Source organism: Thamnophis sirtalis, unplaced genomic scaffold (genome assembly GCF_051295495.1).
Source record: "Thamnophis sirtalis isolate CommonGarterSnake01/CBP01778 unplaced genomic scaffold, rThaSir2_p1.2 scaffold_5, whole genome shotgun sequence".
Lineage (NCBI taxonomy): Eukaryota > Metazoa > Chordata > Lepidosauria > Squamata > Natricidae > Thamnophis > Thamnophis sirtalis.
This window is the reverse complement of record NW_028261385.1, coordinates 114,458,488-114,479,601: the sequence shown is the minus strand read 5'-3', so window position 1 is coordinate 114,479,601 and position 21,114 is coordinate 114,458,488. Positions and strand designations below refer to the sequence as shown.

Below are 21,114 nucleotides of genomic sequence, written 5' to 3'. Positions count from 1 at the left end.
TATCCCGTTTAGGATCTTTGGCCTGCCACACACACTATTATTTCATTATGCTGTTTCATTATTGTAGTAGTTGGGAGGGGGGAATAGAAAGGAGTAGAATTGTAGAATGTGTTGTTGTTATTCTTTTCTAGAAGCCAAGGTCATCTTTTGTCTCCACACCTCTGCATCTGACGGGAACTAGATGGGTGGAAATGCCAGCATGGCTGAAGAAGATTGGACCCTGTGATGGATTTATGGGTGTGGGGATAAGATCATGAACTTTCAACTGGGTGGAATCCCTGGAAGATTTTAAATTGGGATTTCCACAGATGTGCCAACATGTCTGTCTTATTAAATTGGAATTTTAAGGATAGCTGTGTCTTGAACTCTGATTTAATTCTGCATATTTGGAACACTGACACACATCTTATTTGTCAAAACAACAATGAAGTAGCAAAAGGATGGCCACATTGCCTTAAAATCCTGGCCGCAACTGCTCTTCTGATCAAGGAAGCTAATAAATTGACTTGTGGGCAGCCAATTACTATATATTTACTAGTCATACAATTCGTGGAGTATTAGAAACAAAGAGCAACTAATGTGCTTGTCCGGGGGAATTAAAGATCCCATATGGGGGATCTGCACAATCTCCAAGCTGGATGCTCAGATCCGGCAGAAAAGGGAAGAGCAGCTAACAGAAAAGCAAAGCTGTCAGCAACCAGAGATGATCAGAGCCACCCTGACATGACAGCTTATGCAGCACTGGAAATGTGAAGGGGACTGAGCCCCAGATTTGATATTCTAAAGCAGAGGAACTCCAGGCAACTGTAGATTTGAAGGGACATAAGCAGGGAGAATGGTATATACTCCCAGATGGAAGAAATTTAGCCTGGCCAGTAGTAAAAGACTCTCACTCAGCAACTCACATGGGCCTTCACCTTCACTCGCTATGTGCCCATGCAACTGAGAGATGTAGCACATGTGTTCAAGTTAATCCAAGACAAGGACCTAGGCTTAAGCTTCTGCCAGGAAGTCAGCCCAAGGGACATTACCTTATGGATTCATTAGTTATTGATTTCACACACATGCCCAAGTGTGGGCTGTATAAGGCAACACTTCAGAATACTTTTCCCATGAAATCTATGCCAATACAGATAGTCTTCACTTATTGAGTGCCTTGTCTGGGATCTCCAAAATTATGGTGTTGAAAAAATAATTTTATAACCAATCCCCATATTTACCTTTACCCCATTCCTTTGTCACATGATCACCATTACAATCAATACATATTTTTCTGTTCCTACTTTTTTTTCCAGTTGCAGAGTGAAGAAATTAGAGATTGCAAGAGAATAAGCATGCACACTGAGGAATATACAACGAAAGCAATGCACTGTCATTGGCAGCTGCAAGGACGCTATTCAAATGTATTCCCTGTATGCACTTGCTTCCTCTCTTGTAATCTCTTCCTCTCCAATCTCTTCTCTCTTTGGAGTGGGTGGAAGGAAAGCTACCTCTACACCGCTCCTGTGCCTGACTTGTTTCCTCCACCTTGCAGAGATTGCCAACGAAGGGATTTCAAGAAAAATCAATTCTTTGCTTCTTAAATACACAAGTGGATGATAAATCCCTAGTAAAAAAAAACCCAATACTTTAACATTTACTTTTTTAAAAAGTGTTTCAGTTCTACTCTAAACCATTACAAATAAAACTAAATAATTCCAAGATTTAGTAACCTAGTAATTATAAAAATGTAACCAGTAATTTCTAAAATACAATTCTTAGACACAGTTCATATAAAAGAACTTAGCAAAAATATTTACACAAAGAGATTTGTATTTATTTTCTTTTGCATACATATAGCTTATATACAGGTCAGTAACATGAAATTACTGCTAAAGTTTGTACAATAGACACCTATATTAGCACAGCCAATTCGAAGTGAATTTAAATGTCACTGGAAACACAGCAAATTCCAGCTTTATTATAAAATGTTTCTTAATGAGCGTTAATCAATAATAGTACTAATACACCTCAAAAGTTGCAACTGATCTATACATTTTTTAACTTTTAACTAGAATTATTTTATATAAATTTTTGGTAATATTGGATGCACAGTTTACCTCCTGATAGTTCAGGATTTATTATGTGAAATACATTAACAATATACAGCTTCTTCTATTCCAACATCAAAAATAACATTATACTTCAAAATATGACAAAGATGTTTCATGAGATTAAGTAATTAGATTCAGCTGTACAACCTTGTCTATTCTTTAATAAATGATTATAAAAAGAAATCACTGCACATAATAGAAATGATAAATGGAAATATCTTTTTAATTTTCTGTTACAGTAGCATTCCTTATTATTCTTCGCAAATAAGCGTTTCCATCACAAATCTGTTCTCAAAATGTCGAATTATCCGGCAATTACCTGCTTCACGCTTGTGAATGCCTATTATGGGAGAATGAACAAAATATTGAGTTATTTTTTAAAAAAATGTATACATTGTCTTGTATGGAAAAATATGCATTTAAAAACCACAATGTATATTTTGTAAAGTATGCAGAGCTGCTCTCCCATTCAAGGTCTAAATTATACCAGAAAGAAAACTGTGCAAAGAAACTGTGACATTATTCTGTACTGAAATGACAGGCCATATGGGAGTTCAGGTAATCCTCATTTGATGATCACTCATTCAGTGACCATTTGAAGTTGTAATGGAGTTGAATAATTGGTATTTACAACCAGTCCTTAAACATTTGGTCATCATGATACTCCATAGTCATATGGTTGCAATTTGAGTATTTGGCAATCAGTTGACAGGACAGTTGAGGTGTCCTGCAATGACATGACCATCATTTGCAACCTTTCCTGCCATCATGCAAAGTCCATGGAGAAGTCAGCAGAGAAGGTTGTAAGTCACTTCTCTCAAGGAGCTCCACTATGAGATCCCAGGGATCTTTCGCTCTGTAGTATGTGCTCACACTATAGCACTCCCTCCCACAAACATAGCTGTACTCAGCCGGCACCGCAGTACCTTGACCACAGTCCACATGTACACAGTCCACATGTACACAGCATCTCCTATTATTAACAATGGGAAGACAGGTGAGCGTAGACAAGAGTATTATGGGTTTTCTTTTTTTAAAAAAAGCACTGTTCTCAACAGGAAGTATATCCAAAGTTTTCCATCTGTTATCTTCACTGGTTTCTTATTTTAAGTGTGTATTGAAATTTGTAGAAAGTTATTAAGTTTAAGTTTGTATTATGAAGAGGTTCTATCAGTTTCCATTCACTGAATAGATTCACTGGATTCTATGAGTGGACAAAAGATATATGAACTTATATCTGTCTAATTGAGAATAAGCCTCATGGAGCACTGTGGACTCTGCTTTGAAGTTGCATAGCACATCCTTTAAACTCTCTTTGTCTCAGAAAGAGAGGAACGGAGGGACAGAGAGAAAGAGATCAAACAAATAAATAATTTGATTTAAATAATTTAAATAAGCAGTCAAATCTTCAGTTTTAATTTCAAGTTTCTTCACTGTACTGTCCTAAGAAATACTGTAAAATAAGGTATTATATCTAAATATATTGGACATGTTCAAACTTCCAATGAAATACTTTTAAATATCATTAATATTGGTAAGTTAACCACATGCTTAATTTATCAAAGTGAATGGTAGTAGTACATAACTTTAGGTTTGCCAAACATTTGTGGGGGAAATGTACAATAATGTTTTAATATACATATGAAAGTAATATTAGTAAAATTAACAAACCATTACACCAAATAATTTAGCCACAGGTATATCATCATTTCTTCTTATAAGAGAATATATTCATAATTTATGAGGAACCATTTTTTTCCAACCAGAACATTGTGCTAAGCTATGCTTTACTGACATTGCAGTCTGATGTGAAATATTAAAAGGCAAAAAATCTGTTTTAAAGCTTTGCATATATTAAATATGCACATCTGAAACATTAAAAATTAGGTGCTACAAGAGTCATGGATATTTTTATGGACATTTTTATAATATAGGTAAATCCTCATTTAAAATCCACATTAGCCACCCTTTCATGTTATAATGACCAAGTCGTAGCCTCCCCAGAATCACATGATCACATTTGGTGACCTACTCATATTATGATGCTGCAACATCCCATGTGATCACCACCTGTGACCGTCTCTGCTGGCTTTCAACATGATGTCAATCGGAAAACCAGCAAGAGATTACAAATGATAAATGCAGGATGCTGCAAACACACAGGATTCGCCGAATTCTGGCAACTGTTGTCATAAATCAGCATGGTCACACAATGTCATGCCTTATGACCATATCACTTAGTGATGGTATTCCTGATTCCAATTAGCATTGGTAAGAGAGGACTGCATGTACCAGATTTTATTCAGATTGAAATGTTAGTTTTGCAGTTTCATCATGGTCACACAATGTCATGCCTTATGACCATACCACTTAGTGATGGTATTCCTGATTCCAATTAGCATTGGTAAGAGAGGACTGCATGTACCAGATTTTATTCAGATTGAAATGTTAGTTTTGCAGTTTCATGTGGAAACAAAGCATTAATTATGGCTATCTTTATTATCTAATCTGTTTATACCATACCTTTCAGTGCTTCCTTGCGCTGCAATTTGTAAGTCTCTTTATCACGACAAAGGCGATAAATGAAAAAACCTAGTTGATCCACATTTTCAATACGATCAGTGACTATCATCTGCTCATGAATCAAGTATGACTGTGGCAAATATGTTCCAGCCTACATGAATTAATAGAATTATGGAAGAGTTAAAAAAATATTAAATCTGTTGCATTCATTTTCATTTAACTTCTTCATTATTAATTTATGTGAATTTGTATTTATTAACTTATATCCATAATTATGCTTCTGAAGAATATGGATTTTAAGAAACAGAAAGCAAGAAGCCTACTTCCTTCTTTTTCAAGGAATCATAGCGTAAATCATGGACTGAGAACCAATAGTCTCCTACACAAGTCATTAAATTTTTCTTTGCCAGAGAAGTTTGTCTTTTAAAAAATACTTCCAGGATGCCGACTGATTTTTAAAATCCAGATGGTATACCATTAAGCTATTCAAGGTCAACATTTTGGGTATGCTGCTGCTATATGGTACTCAAGTGTGTAAAAAGATGTCCAACTTGTAGTCTTTCTAAGCTGTTTCTTAAAATAGCACACACAGGGCTGAGCTCAGGCCCCATGCAAAACTACAATGCTTAGGGGCTCAAGCAAGATAAATTATTGGAGTGATTCCTGTGGTTCATCTTACCCCTGAAGAATAGATTTGTACCACCATGCAAAGACACATTGTGGTCTGTCAATATTAGCTTCACATTATTTACTAGGCCTCACAAAAACTGAGCAGAACTCAGAAGGAAGCTCTGTAACTTATATCATCTAGTCAGTCAACACCCAAATCACCCATGTCTATAATAAAATTCTCCCATCTTCCTTGACTCTCCCTGGGTATTTTTTTTTTTATGATCATGCATGCTTTGCATAAAAGGCTTTTTTTCCTCTGGTCCAAATATGTGCCAAACAGGGTGACAATTTAAAGTTATTTCAATTATTCAAATGAAAATTTATTATTTCAAATACAAATATTGAATCTACATTTCATATTTTATTAAAACGTCCACTCTTCACACAATGACAATTAAAACATATAATGCCAGTAATTACAAACTCTAGGGCAATGGCCCCAGTTAAAAACTGTTTGCAAATACATTTATGGTAGTAAACAATAGTGAAAAAACAGTTTTCTGACAAATGTCACACTTTTATTCACATTTTTGCCCCTGATAACAATGCATAATTGAGAGTGCGGGGGCTGGCGTTGCTGCATGAGAAGCCTTTATCTGAGCAGCAACCAGAAACCTTTGCAATCTCTCTCTCTCTCTCTCTCTCTCACACACACACACACACACACACACACACACACACATACTCATGTAGTTTGCTTAGTGACTATTTTGCTGGACTGAATTGCAGCCATTAAAGGAGAGTACTGATTTCCTTTAAAGTGACCAATTTCTCAATGGCACTGGCAAAATTATTACCTGTAGCTTTAACCCATGGGAAACAGCTGGTGCCTTTTTTATAGTTTTGGTCACCTTTTATGTAATTTATATATTTTAATTTTTTAAGCTTGTCAGTTTGATGTTTGTTCAACCATAAGTAAAGAACAAATTGCAAAGGTCTGGTTTTGTTCGGAGGAGTTATTATAAATAGGTTTAGTGTAAGGTAGTAAAAATGTTAATATAAATACTAATACCGGTAATGGGATAAAATTCGGTTCAGTTCTAATCAACTGGGACGTAAATTAGCTTAATGAAGATAAGGATTACTAAATACTAAATACATTTTTAAAAAAATAAATGCATCTTACTTTGATGTTGATCAGCAGTTCTAAGAAGTTTTTAGGTGGCATAACAACTGACGTATTCAGAGGAATGACATAGCACTTATTCAGGCTGAGGTCAAGATAAGCTGTAAGTCTCTAATAAAAAAAATGCATGAATCTCTTAATAGTAACACTGTATATGACTTAGTGTACTATACTGTTCTTTCAAAACAAACATTTAAATACTTTTAGGTATCATTTATTCTATTTCAATCTCTAGTTATTAAAAGATTATTTTCTGATAACAAGAGGGGAAAAAAAGAATTAGCTTAAGGAAAGTATTCCAGAATAGTATTCTACCTCACATGTTCCAGATACATTTAAAACAGTAAATCAAACTATACATGATCGGTATATAACAGAATGACAATTGGAAGGGACCTTGAAGATCTTCTAGTCCAACACCCTGTTCAAGCAAGACCCTAGAGGAGACAACAAAGGTCTGTCTGGTCTCTTCTTAAAAACGTATAGTCATGGACATGGAACACCCACACCTTCTGGAGACAAACTATTACACTGATAAATTATTCTATCAGGACTTTTTTCCTTACTTCTAGGTTGCTTCTCTCCTTGATTAATTTCCATCCGTTATTTCTTTTTCTTTTTTTTTATTATAGAATTTTTTTTTAATTTTTGTTACATAGACAACATAATCACATAACAATAGAAAAAGAAAGGCAGAGAAAAAAAAGGAAAAAAAACACACACACACAAAAAAGAAAAACAAAGCCCATCATCCCATGCAGTATGTCATTTGATTACAGGTGTTTTAACCTTTATCATTCTTATACATTCATTGTTTCATTTAATAGATTATAATTTCGTATCATTTCTTATTCCCCTGCCTGTAGCAATCCATCCCTACTACATTTCCCCCCATACATACACCCCGTATCTCTCTGTTATATATTTAATAGACACCACAATAACCTAGGATTAAAAAAAGAAAAAGAAAAAAGAAAAAAGCACCAAAAAAAAAAGGAAAAAAAAACATCATCACATGCAGCATGTCGTTTGGTTACAAGTGTTTTAACATCTACATCTTCAAATAATATTTACTGTCTCAAATGTTTCATCTAGTATAACTAAAAGCCTCATTTTCATTCTACAATATATATTCAGTTAACATTAGCATTATTTTTTCCATCCATTATTTCTTGTCCTGCCTTCTGGTGCTTTGGAAAAATAGCTTGAGTCTCTCTTCTTTGTGGCAGCCCCTCAAATATTGGAACACTGCTATCATGACACCCCTAGTCATTTGTTTCACCAGACATACCTTATTCCTGCAACCATTCTTCATATGTTTTAGTCTCCAGCTCTCTAATTATCTTTGTTGTTCTTCTTTGCCCTCTTTCCAGAGCCTCAACATCTTTTTTATACTGTGGCAACCAAAACTGGATGCATCATTTCAAGTATGGTCTTACTTTGTAAAGCAGTACTAACACTTCATGTGATTTTGATTCCATCTCTCTGTAATGCAGCCTAGGATTGACTTTTTGGTGGCTGCAGCACTGGCTCATATTTGAGTAGTTGTCTACTAGGATTTCAAGATCCCTCTCACAGTTGCTGCTACTAAGCTAGGTTTCACCAATTCTACACCTGTACAATTGGTCTTTCTTGCCTAAGTGTAAAACCTTACTTTTCTCACCACTAAATTTTATTTTGCTAGATAGGGCCCAGTGTTCCAATCTATTGAGATCCTTCTGGATCTTGAGCCTATTTTCTGGGGTGCTGGCTAGTCCTGCCAGGTTGGTGTCATCTGCAAATTTGATAAATTCCCTTTCTATTCCCTCATGTAAATCAACTATAAAAATATTGAAGAGCATGGGCCTGACAGAACCTTGGGGGGGGTACCCTACTTACTTTCCTCCATGTACATGTACAGTACTGTGCAAACGTTTTAGGCAGACGTGAAAAAATGCTGTAAACAAAGAATGCTGTCAGAAATATAAATAATGATTGTTTATTTTTGTCAATTTTCAAAATGCAAAGTAAGTGAACAAAAGAAAAATCTAAATCAAATCAATCTTTGGTGTTACTACCTTTTGTCTTCAAACCAGCATCATTTCTCAAAGGTAAATCTGTACAAAGTCAGGGATTGTGCAGTATTATAGTCAGGTGTATGATCAACCAATTATAACAAACAGGTGCTAATGATCAATGTCACACAAAGATTGAAACCCAGTCATGAACTGAAACGGAAACAGCTGTGTTTCCGACTGGTTGGGGAACAGCCAAACTCTGCTACCAGGTGAGGTTCTGAAAGACGTTTCATGTCATGGCAAGATTGAGCACAGCAACAAAGCACAACGTAGTTATATTGCATCAACAAGGTCTCTCCAAGACAAAGATTTCAAAGCAGACTGGGGTTTCAAGATGTGCTGTTCAAGCTCTTTTGAAGAAGTACAAAGAAACGGGCAACATTGAGGATCGTAGATGCAGTGGTCAGCCAAGGAAACTCAGCGCAGCAGATGAAAGACACATCAAGCTTATTACCCTTCGAAATCAGAAGATGTCTAGCAGTGCCATCAGCTCAGAACTGGCAGAAACCAGTGGGACCCAGGTACACCCATCTACTGTCCAGAGAAGTCTGGCCAGAAGTGGTCTTCATGGAAAAGTTGCAGCCAAAAAGCCATACCTCCGACATGGGAACAAGGCCAAGCAACTAAAGTATGCACAAAAACATAGGAATTGGGGTGCAGAAAAATAGCAGCAGATGCTCTGGACTGATGAGTCAAAATTTGAAATATCTGGCTGTAGCAGAAGGCAGTTTTTTCGTCAAAGGGCTGGAGAGTGTTACAATAATGAGTGTCTGCAGGTAAAGGACCTGTGAAGCATGGTGGAGGTTCCTTGAATATTTGGAGCTGCATTTCTGCAAATGGAGTTGGAGATTTGGTCAGGATTAATGGTGTTCTCAATGCTGAGAAATACAGGCAGATACTTATCCATCATGCAATACCATCAGGGAAGCATATGATTGGTCCCAAATTTATTCTGCAGCAGGACAACGACCCCAAGCATACAGCTAGTCATTAAGACCTATCTTCAGCGTAAAGAAGAACAAGAAGTACTGGAAGTGATGGCATGACCCCCACAGAGCCCTGATCTCAACATCATTGAGTGTGTCTGGGATTAAATGAAGAGACAGAAGGATGTGAGAAAGCTCTCCAAGACAGAAGGATGTGGTTAGTTCTCCAAGATGTTTGGAACAATATACCAGCCGAGTTCCTTCAAAAACTGTGTGCAAGTATACCTAAAAGAATTGCTGCTGTTTTGAAGGCCAAGGGTGGTCACACCAAATATTGATTTGATTTAAATTTTTCTTTTGTTCGCTCACTTTGCATTTTGGAAATTGACAAAAATAAACAATCATCATTTATATTTCTGAAAGCATTCGTTTACAGCATTTTTTCACACCTGCCTACAACTTAGGCCCAGTACTGTAGTTCCATTAAGGATTACACAGAGTGTGGTTTGTCAGCCAGTTACAAATCCATCTTGTGGTGATTCTGTCTATCCTACATTTTTCAAACTTACTAAAAAGTAGATTGTAGTCTATTCTGTCAAATATCTTAATGAAATTCAAAAATACTGTGTCCACAGCATTCTGCTGGTCCACTAATTTAGTCACTTTGTCAAATAATGAAATAAGATTTGTTCGGCACGATAGGTTTATTACAAACCCATGTTGATTTTTGGCTATAACTTTGCTTGCTTCTAGGTGTTGTCAGATCTTTTGCTTGATTGTCTTTTCCAGGTTCTTCCCAGGTATTGATGTCAGGCTGATTCGTCTGTAGTTTCCTGGATCAATTTTTTCTCTTTTTTTGAAGATGAGAACCATGTCAGCTCTTTTTCAGTCTTCTGGTATTTTCCCAGTGCTCCAGGATCTTTGAAAGATATGGTTCAGTGGTTCTGAGATCACATCTGCCAGCTCCTTCTGAACTCTGGGATTTAATCCATTTGAATTTGAACTCATCTAGAGTGGACAGGTGTTCTCTGATCATTTTCTTGCCTATTTTAATTTGTATTCCTAGTCTGTCTTTACAGTTTTGTTTTTAGTAGATTGGGCTATTTTTAATTTTTTAATATTATATTAAAATTTTAGTGTAATATATCTCAAGTAAAAGGTGGAAAAGTGTGTCCTTTGTAAACTCTAAGTAGTATTAAATGTTTCAACCTAACACTAACCCAGAAACGGAACATTGTTTTTAGAAGCTTGGATACAAGCAGTCTTTTGCTTGTTCTTGCACCATTAAATTATTTCCTCACTTGTAACAACAGAGAATTCAGAACTTTGCAGGCTTTAATAGCAATAGCACTTGGACTTATATACTGCTTCATAGTGCTTTACAGCCCTCTCTAAGCCATTTAAAGAGTCAGCATATTGCCCCAAACAATCTGGGTCCTCATTTTACCAGCCTCAGAAGGATGGAAAGATGAGTCAACCTTGAGCCAGTGAGACTCAAACTATCAAACTGCTGGCAATCAGCAGTCAGCAGAATTAGTCTGCAATACTGCATTCTAACCACTGCACCACCACAACCTTTTAACCAATCTATGCAGCCCTTTTACCTTCTCCACTCTGGGGCCTACCTTGGCTTTCTTTGTCCACTTACCAGTATATATACAAATATAACCAAGACACCAGAAATGATCAGTAACTTCAATCCGTAACTTCAAATTCCTTTCCCTCCAATTACAATGTTATTCAGAGCATTATTCCTTACCCTCTGAAAATCATGGACAATATCAGCTGGATCATTGTCAGCAAATTCTGGAACTGGCACACTAATGAACTCAACATCCTCCTCCTGAAGGATCTGGATGCTCTCTTCAATTATTTGATAACGAGGAGCTGAAGCAATTGTATCGGAGTCAGTTAGGGTTAAGCCATCCTCAAGATACTTAATTCCACAGAAGTAAACATTTTCCTACAAAACAAAGGTAATACACATAATGCAAAATAAAGTACAGTTCATGAATCTTGTTGCAACATATATCCACCCCCACCTCATCACTGCTAAATTTCAAATCCAGAATACTAGCCACTCTCTTTTTAAGCTTATTAGATAATATTATAGTTTATTCAGAGCAGAATTTATTATCAGAGGAAGATTACTATCTATCATCTGAAAAGAGATGTTGTAGTTTCAACTTACAACTTTTTGTACTAGCTAACCATTAAGCAATAACTACTACAAAACCTCAGGTTAGGTTCATACAAATTTCATACATATTTGTTTAATTATTAAATGAACCACAGTTGATTACATTGGTGTTATTCAGATAAGCATAACCATTTTGGTTTTGGTTCAGACAACATAAAGAATAAAAATTAAAAATGAGAATTCATATTGTGGCTTAGCATAAATGTGAGCATTCTGTAGCCCACAAAAGTTAACTAGGATTTTAAAATTGCATCAGCAAAATTTGCCAACAAAAAAGGCCTAACGTTCGCTATATTTTTTCAACTTTTAAGAATGAGAAAGGACGTCCATTGAAAGACAAGTTATTTCCTACCATTAAGCCATCTTCAAACAGCCAAAATTGCTGTTTTCAGTTCAGTTCTTGCCCATTTTTGCCATTTGTGGGATTTTTAAAGGAAAAAGGTAGTTAGGAATGATAATATCAACTATCCAGAACATCTGCTGGTAAACAAGGTAAAAACTACCAAGCCCCTTCAGAAATCACCCAGGTCTCTGAGTCAGACTATTTTGTATCTGACAATCTAAAATTGACCAGAGAATGACCAGTTGTTATTTGAAATTCTAGATAGCAGCAGCTGGAAATTCTGGTTGCCTTGGTAGACATAGAAATTATATTCTGAAGTTCAGGTCAACCACTAGCAATGATTCATGGCCAATAGAATGAGATTAAGATAGCATGGATAGCTTAATTTAACCAACCAACATTCTCAAGTCATACATACAGTATGCATATTGCCTTTCTATTACTAATGCACAAGCAAATTATGAGCAAAATGAATCACAACTTATTTTAGCTTTAGTCTAGACTGTGTATAAAAACACGAAGAAACAAACACTGTATTAGCCCAATGTGTTATACAAACAAGCCCACAGTATTAGTTTGACTATATGCTGTGTACCTAGAAAATTAGATTAATTCCATAAGGATATTAGATGATGCCACCAGGCTGTTTGGACTGAATACTCAAGACGAGTGTCAAATTCACCACATCGTGGTCATGAGACATACCGTGACATTTTCCCCCTTCACGGAGCTGGGGTGCATGTGGCCAGTGTGACTAGCAACGGCGCAACAACTGTTCTGCTGTGAGGCTGAGGCTTGAGGAGCAACGGCAACTGCACCATCGGCCATTCGCTTCAGATGGCCATAAAGTGACGCAGTGGCCATTTTCAGCTGGTAGGGCAAACCTCGTGAAAAGACAGCCATACGCAACCAGCAGCCACAGGTATTGCTCTATGCGTTTCCTTGCCTTCCTCTAATCCCAGGGGTGTTGAAGAAGATAGTGTTGGAGGGGGCAAAGGTCATTCTGGTAGCTCAACACTGGCCTCGAAGGCCTTGGTTCACAGATTTAGTGATTCTGTCTATAACCAACCCTGAAGAATTCCCCAGGAGAGGATCTCTCTGCACCAGGGGGTTCTGGTCCATCCGGAGCCACAATGGCTCCAGTTGACAGGCTGATGCTTGAGAGGGACCTCCTGAGGAAAGCTAATTTCTCCTCCATAGTGATAGGGACTATTGAGCCATCTAGGAGCCCGTCCAGTACAAAAATATACAACGCCACGTGGAACACATTCAGTAAGTGGTGCCAGACAGCAAACGTAGAATCCATGGGACCCTCGATTCCACAAATTCTGGAATTCCTCCAGGAATTCATTTTCGCCCTCTCAGAGCCTTGAGAAAAGCCTCCAGTGCGTGGGAAAGGCGACACCACCACCCCGCCATGGTGCAGAAGGCCGAGTAGGCCGTGCTGGGGGTCACACACGCATGCGGTTGGGGGTGTTGCGCATGCATGCACAGGGGCACAGATGCATAGCATTGTGAGTGGCCATGTGTGCAATAGCACACACATGCACAATTTCGGCACGTGAGGAGAAAAATGTTAGCTCTCACTGATCTAGAGGTATCCCAAAAAACTTTATTTTCACAATAGGAACACTGGCAAATATTTCCCAATATTAAGCTTATATCCAAATGTATTTATAGAGTTTATGTTGTATTGGAGTTAATTTTCTCAAGTTTAAAAATATTAAAAATGAATTTTATATTAATACTTAAGCTGATAAGCCAAGTTGAACAATTCCTAGTAAGTTAACAACAAAAACATTCAAAGCTCGATCCTATATGTATTTTCATCTTACCTGAATTTGAAAATACTTGTACAGATAGGCACCGCCAAGGATTACAACAGCAAGCATAAAAGCTAATCCAAAACACATACACCAGCACCAAGCTCTTCTTTGACCAAGAGGCACCACTTCTGCTGGATCCTAGAAAGTCACACACAAAAAAGTAATCAATAGTGAGGTATATCCAGCTACATCATGTAGGTATAATGTAATCACCACTTGTGTCCATGCTATGTGAACATGCTTCCTTTCTTATCTTCTTTTCCACCTTGAACTACCACCAAATCTTCCACAGAATCCCTGAACTCCCTTCTGGAGTGGAGGTGGAATTCTAATACAGAAGCTATTCCATCAGCAAAAAGAGGTTTCACTTATTTCTACCAAGGCCACAAATCTAATTATTTTTTCCAGACAGTTTTTAATTATTAAACAGAAATTTATTCAATTTATTCAATAAATAAAAAATAAAAAATAAATTATTAAACAGAAAGCACTCATGTGCAAATCCTGTTTGTTGATTTCAGTTCGGCATTTAATGTAATCATCCCTCAGCATCTAGTAGACAAACTGGGAATTTTAGGCTTTAATACTCCTTCGTACAATTGGATTCTTGATATTCTTACTGATAAATATGTGCGAGTTGGGACTAATATTTCTAACATTTTCTTGAGCACAAGTTTTCCTCTGGGCTGTGTCCCAAGTCTGCAGTTGTTCATCCTGTTTGACCCATGACTATTGTGCTTGGTTTACCACCAACCATATTGTGAAGTACGCGGACGATAGAACAGTAGTGGGCCTTATTCAAGATGACAACAAGGTTGCTTACTGCAAGGAGGTAGAAGGTTTAGTGAACTGGTATAACAAAAACAGCCTCATTTTAAACATAAAAGAAACTAGAGAGATCATTATCGATTTTAGAAAAGACAGGCACAGCCACACACCTCTACATATTAATGATTCACTTGTGGAGGTGGTTAGCAGCATCAAGTTTCTGGGTGTGCAGTTACTGAGTAGGCTAGCTTGGTCGCTCAACAGTGAGACACTGGTGAAGAGGGAACAGCAGAGCATTTTCTACATTGCATGAGAAAAGTTTATTTTCCTTCCTCTGTCCTTTCCACTTTCTATAGAGGGATGATCAAGAACATCCTGTCATATTGCATTACTTTCTGGTTTGAAAGTATTACTGCTTCAGACAGGAAGGTGGTGCAGAGTGGTGAGGATGACAGAAAAATTCATTGGTAGTTCACTTTGTTCTATCCCGAAGATAGCACATAAGCAATGCTTGAACAGAGTCCACGGGATTGTCTGATTGTCTATACATCCTCTTGACAACCAGTTTTCCTTGTTAGCTTCTGGGAGGAAGCTTCGTGGTATCCAAAGCAGAATATCTAGATTCAGTCACAGTTTTGTTCCATATAGCATCAACCTTGTGAACTCTCAAGTTTCCTTTTTCTGCTACATATTCAAAATGGACAGTGATTAATATATATATATGTATACTTTATTGTCATTGTACATATATACACAGTTTACACATACAACAAAATTCACATAACACCCCTCTGGGCCCAACACACATAACAATCCCCAAACACACCCTCACCTACCAAAAAAATTCCCTGCCTCTAAACCACCCAAAAATCCACACAACAGACCAAGTAGTGCTGTCCAATAGGTCACTGATGGTGGCCCTTTAGTTCACTGTTGAGTGCAATTATAGCTCTGGGATAAAAGCCATTCAGAAGACGTGTGGTCCGAGTTTTAATTGTTCTGTATCTTCTGCCAGAAGGCAACAGTCTAAAAATATTGTAAGCAGGATGGGAAGAGTCTCTGAGAAGTTATGCAACTTCCTCAAACAGCAAGATGTAAAAATGTGGACTAGTGTACTCATAGTAAAAAAAAAATGACAGTAAAAAGTTATCTCTTATCTCTTAAATTGACCATAAAGTTTTCAGCACTTATGAAATCAAAATATTATAAGCATAAATGTGGAACAGAAGCACATACCGTAAGTCCTCACAATTATCTTTGAATAGCAACTTAATGTTACTTAAATAATCCATGTCTTGGTAACTGCTTACTTAGATTAATATAATGCAGTATATAGAAGGCTGCTCTGAAAGACAACCTGGAAGCTTCAGTCAACATAAGAAGGTAAGCAAAAGAAATTACCAGAAGTGCTCAGTATGATTACATTACACCAAGCATGTGTTTATTTTCAATTTCAACTTAATGTAACATTACTAACCAATAAAGTCCTTCATCTTTGAGGACAACAATATCAGAAGGAATCCAGTCCTCCCACTCACACTTGTCAATTTTATGAAGAGACTAGAGAATTCCAAAGTCACTTTTAGAATCAATTAACAATAAGTCTGGGTTTCCAACTTACATGAAAACCCACATGTACTTATATGTCTATATGAAGGCTTACCTGTTACAGACATACACCCTCAAAGTTCAGGTATCTACAGTGGCTGAGATACTCAAATTATGTGGGCAGGAAATTGGGATCACTCTAAATAATGGATTATACTATACAGATCAATCTCAGATAGAACGAAAGAATTTTAAAATGTATCAGATGATATAAATAACATCTTCAAGATTAGCTCCTGATATTGTAGATGCATCCATGCAAATGTCTTGGCATACCATTGCTTTCCTCCCATTGTTCAATTTCTTAGTTAAACTAACAGCTCTGGAATGTCCTGGACTAACTACATATAGTCCTCAATTTACAACCACAATTGAGACCAAAATTTCTGTTGCTAAGCAAGACAATTAAGTTTTGCCCCATTTTATGACCTTTCTTGTCACATCTGTTAAGTGAATCACCGCAGTTGTTAAGTTAGTAACACACTTACTTTGCTTTTCAGAAGGTCATAAAAGGTGAGAGAATGAGAGAAAGAAAGAAAGCACGAAAGAATGAAAGAACGAAAGAAAGAAAGAAAGAAAGAACTTCTGTGCCATTGAGAATTACATTGATCAAGTGCTGTGCCAGCAGAAACCAGTCTTAGGTGCTGCAGGTTGTCAGCGATTTCCTTCTCCAGCACATGGATAAATACACCTGGAAATACCTACCTACCTACTCTCCCCCTACCTACTTACTGTATTTCTCTATCTACCTACCAACCTACCCTCTCTCCCTACCTACTGTATTTCTCTCTCTCTCCCTCTACCTATCTACCTACTTTTTTAAAAAAAATGCCTCTTCAAAACCTTGGTGCGTCTTATACTCCGAAAAACACGGTACATGACTCTTTCTGTACTTCCTTACTAGGATAGATGTCTGTGAGCAAAAAAAAAGTTTTCAAAATTAATGTCACTACTGATTTAGGTAGAAGTCTATTAGTTAATAGACTTTTCAAAATCCCACAACACATTTATACTTACCTTAAAAGTCAGCGGATGTTACGTTATTCTTTATTAAAAGATACTGTAAACCAGTATACAATTGGAAATGTGCTTTCAAAAAAACTCTTTGCATATGAAAATCATACCATTAAAAGGGATGCCATATAACAATGTAAGAACAAAAAAACCTCCCAAAAACATCAGTGGAAACCAGTGTCTCAAATGAACCTGAATCATGTAAGAAGTTTGCTGCATCTCTCAGGCAAGGAGCTCCAATGAGAAAAACCTGCAATCAAGTGAGCAACCTCTGACAAAGAACTGGGACAGCTCTAGGACTGTCATAGTTATGACAAGCACAAAGCTGGATGCCCAAGGCAGCTTCTGCAGGGACCTGAAGCCTTGTAGTATCACCACCTCAGAACAGTCCACTGCAGCTGCCAGCGCTAACTGGGAATGTTTGCACTGCATGGATGTACATGGTACAGCAACCAAATTCCTGTTCTTTTTCCAACGAGAAAATCTTGAAAATTGGCTCCTGGATCTTGGTCACAAACAGATAGACCTTCAACTGCATTTCTCCCCTGACCATTCAAATCTGTGTTGATATTATACAAAATACCTACACAGAACACCGAAATTAAGCCACAGTCTTATTCATGCAAAGCAGATTAGTCTCTTCATTCACAAGAATTCTTGGATTGCTGCTCTTTCAGCAACACCATCACCAGAAAGGAAGCAATAATAGACCAATGTGTGCCGATGGACAGGCAAAATCCAAAGAAAAGAGATCGCTATTGCCCGAAGTCTCTTCTCGCTATCTGGCCTGTTGTCCCCTGAACAACAAATCTCTTTCAAAAGTATAGAAGAAATCCTTCCTAGGTTCCAGGAGTAAGTATCATGCTATTTTTAGCCTCTTACCCATCAAGACTGACCCATAGTTTTTGGACTAATTTGGACTCCAAATGGTCATTATTGCGACTTTCTTTAGATCAGATGGTATAGTGTAGGTTGATGTAAGTTATAGCATCTGGACAAAGGACAACCAAGTGTTTCAATGAATACTTTCTTCACAAACCGACACTTAATCAGTTCACTTAAAGAACTAAAAACTGCATACATATAGCATGCTAAGCGTTGATAACTTAAACAAATTTTATTTCCCCTTTTGGTTGATAGCCTTTCAAGGTAGTCCAGACAAGAAGCAAGACAATGAATACTACCTCTGAATTTATTGTAAAGTTTAGTTAACATAATCATGTAAGTCTGAAAGTACTTCTCCTGTCCCCTACTTTTACTCTTTCAAAAACTAGGGAGAATCCTTTCTGAGACCCTTTCTTCGCCCCTCTTTTGAACTCAGATTTCTCTTATCAGACCACTATCTAAGCTCAGATCTTTCTCCTGTCCTCCATGGTCAGTCCCAAGGAACATTACAGGTTAGAATGTTGTATAGTATAAACCCAGCACCTCTGGTTAATTTATGGTTCAATATACTGCATACATACAGATAATGGGTTATATAACAGGTGTTGTATGATCAGTTATATTGGATCTAATGGTGAACTGAAAAGAAATGAAATCCAAAACCACAATCTTCAGACAAGCCATGGCTGAGTCAGTTTGGATGCCTGGCAGCTAGACAAGTGCACACAATTTTCATTATTGGTTTACTTTTGCCTTCTTCCTTGGTTGGACTCAGGGAGCATGACTGGAAAAGGTTACCCAGAGAGCTTCCTGCTTTAAGGCAGAACAGGAACTCTGTTTCCCTCAGCACAGTTACATAGGATCCAAAGGATCCAAAATTTAAAAAATATTTTCCAAAAATTATGGTTGGAATCACAGTAGATTTCATGAATAATAGCAGCAATTTTGAAATCAATTGCCATTGCCCTTTTAATGGCATCTGCATCCTGTGTCAAAATATGATATACTTTTTCCCCTGTAAATCCCGGGTCAATCTAGTCTTGGAGTTCCCGGTGAGCTCCTAAGTACTAACATTAGTACTAAGTATTAATCAGGCCCAACTATTCAGGTTACCCAAGCAAACCCCAGATGTTGTTATGCAAAAGTAAACGAAACGACTTAAAAAAATCAAAGCCGACCCGGTCCTGTGCAACTGAGATAAAATATGTAAATATAAAGCGAGCCCCGCGATTTTTAAAGGCTTCTCACGCGTCAGCCATTTTAGATTCATAAACTGATATCCCAAAATTGAGGTAACATTTCACTTTCCCACTGTCGCGCTCCCAGGCAACTCTTCGAGCTAAAGCACATTAAAAACCCATGAGAAATACACTCGCCTCCAAAGCCCCAGCCGGCTTAAAGCTACTTCCGGAGCCTCACTAGGCACTATATATGAGCGAACACCCCCCCCTCCGCCCCAGTCCCTCCTTGTTTCGATTCCATCTCCCCCCCACCCCCCGGACAACCACATCGTTCCCCTTCCCAAACTCGGCGCCGCCCTTCTCGACTGCTCTTTTAGGCCGCAGCTTGCAAGATAAGCTGCTGCTCCGTGCCCGGGAGACCCGTTCTTATTTCTGCTGCTGACCCTCGGCAGGAGCACTTGCTGACTCCGGGGCGCCGGACTCCTCCTCTCCTCACCTTTGTGTCTGGGGACAAGATGAGCACTTGGTTGCTGCAGCTGTTTTTTTCATTCTGCCCCCCTTCTTCTTCCTCCTCCTTCTTGGATGCGTCTTTCTGCGCCAAGGCCGAGTTAAACGACACTTTCACCATGGCTGCAGAAAGCTCTCGGCTGAGGCTTCAGCAGGGATACAAAGCGTCAGGCAGCTGCAGCGAAGGTGGCCGGTCGCTTACTTCTCGCCGAGTCCCAGGGGCAGAACCGGGGTAGTTGAAGGTTCTGCGCGGCTCCCTCCTCCTTCTCTGTCGCCCTCAGGTGCCGAGCCTACCCGAGCGACCCAGCGAAGCCGAGAGGCAGGGGGAGGATTCGAAAGGGCGGGAGCCAGCCAGCCAACTCAGCGTCGAAGGCCGGATCGAGCAGACAGCCCTGCGCCGCAGGGCAAGTGGGAACCAGACTCGACGGGCCAGAAATCGGAGCTGCTGCGCAGGAAACCAAAAGCTCCAGCAGAGCGCGAGCCTTCTGCGGAAGTTTTCCCGAAGCACAAACATGACCACGACTGCTCAGGTTCGCCTTCATTCCGGTTGTATCTGAGATGCTAACTTAGAGCCCGGCGCTAGATTGTGGCTATCTGAAATTGGATGAATTCAACTGGTGCGAACTCGCTGGCTTAGGTCGGAAATTGCTCATAAAGCTCACTTGGTTCCGACCATACTCTATGACATGTAATCTTGAGCTACTACAGGAAATAAGGCAACCATGCATTACCTCACAAAATGTCTCCTAAATGCATTCACCTGAAATCTTTCATTTTACTCCCAGAGTCATACACAGGCGCATACCCCCCCCCCTTATACAGATATTTGCTTCTACTAAAGTGAGCCATGGTTCAAGGCAGTTTCTGCTATTACAGATGTGCTCATCTTTGGCTAAATAATTAACTGCCTGAATTGTAAATTAAAGACCAGCCAGTTAGCTTAACTCTTAGCAAAAAAACAACAGACGTATAATCTTTGTTTCCCTCTGCATATGTGTGTGTGGAGGTTCCTACCTGGACAAGTTCCCAGAGTTTTCTTGGCAAAGTTTTTCAAAAGCTGTTTGCTACTTCCTGCTTCCTAGGGTTGAGAGAAAGTGACTGCCCCAACCTAATCCAGCTCAAGGATTTCTGGTTTCTAGACTTGATGCTTTAATGGCTACCATAAACTAGCTCTGAGTCTAGTTTACCCTTCTATAATTCCTTGTGGCCTCCATCTACCTACTAATCAGGTTTGACCCTGCTTAATTTTTGCAAGAACAGCCAAGAGTGCTTCATTCAGATTATCAGTTTGTGGCTAGTGCACTGTGCAAATCCAGTAAATCATGATTAGGGTAACAAGGGGTGCATTGCAAAGCTAGAGCCAGTCTCTTCATTTTAAAGTGAAG

At 38.4% G+C, this 21,114-nt stretch overlaps 1 protein-coding gene across 1 annotated transcript; it reads right to left on the bottom strand.

The window, feature by feature from the left end:
* Positions 1-1,794: 1,794 nt before the first annotated feature.
* LOC148045580 (integral membrane protein 2B-like) lies at positions 1,795-20,065 on the bottom strand. The gene is made up of 6 exons (XM_087716640.1): positions 19,719-20,065; positions 13,776-13,904; positions 11,157-11,360; positions 6,415-6,525; positions 4,617-4,767; positions 1,795-2,433 (listed from the first exon to the last, which is right to left on the bottom strand). Exons 1-6 carry the CDS (start codon positions 19,848-19,850, stop codon positions 2,345-2,347), a joined length of 816 nt encoding a protein of 271 aa, XP_087572766.1. The 5' UTR covers positions 19,851-20,065; the 3' UTR covers positions 1,795-2,344.
* Between the last annotated feature and the right edge of the window lie 1,049 nt (positions 20,066-21,114).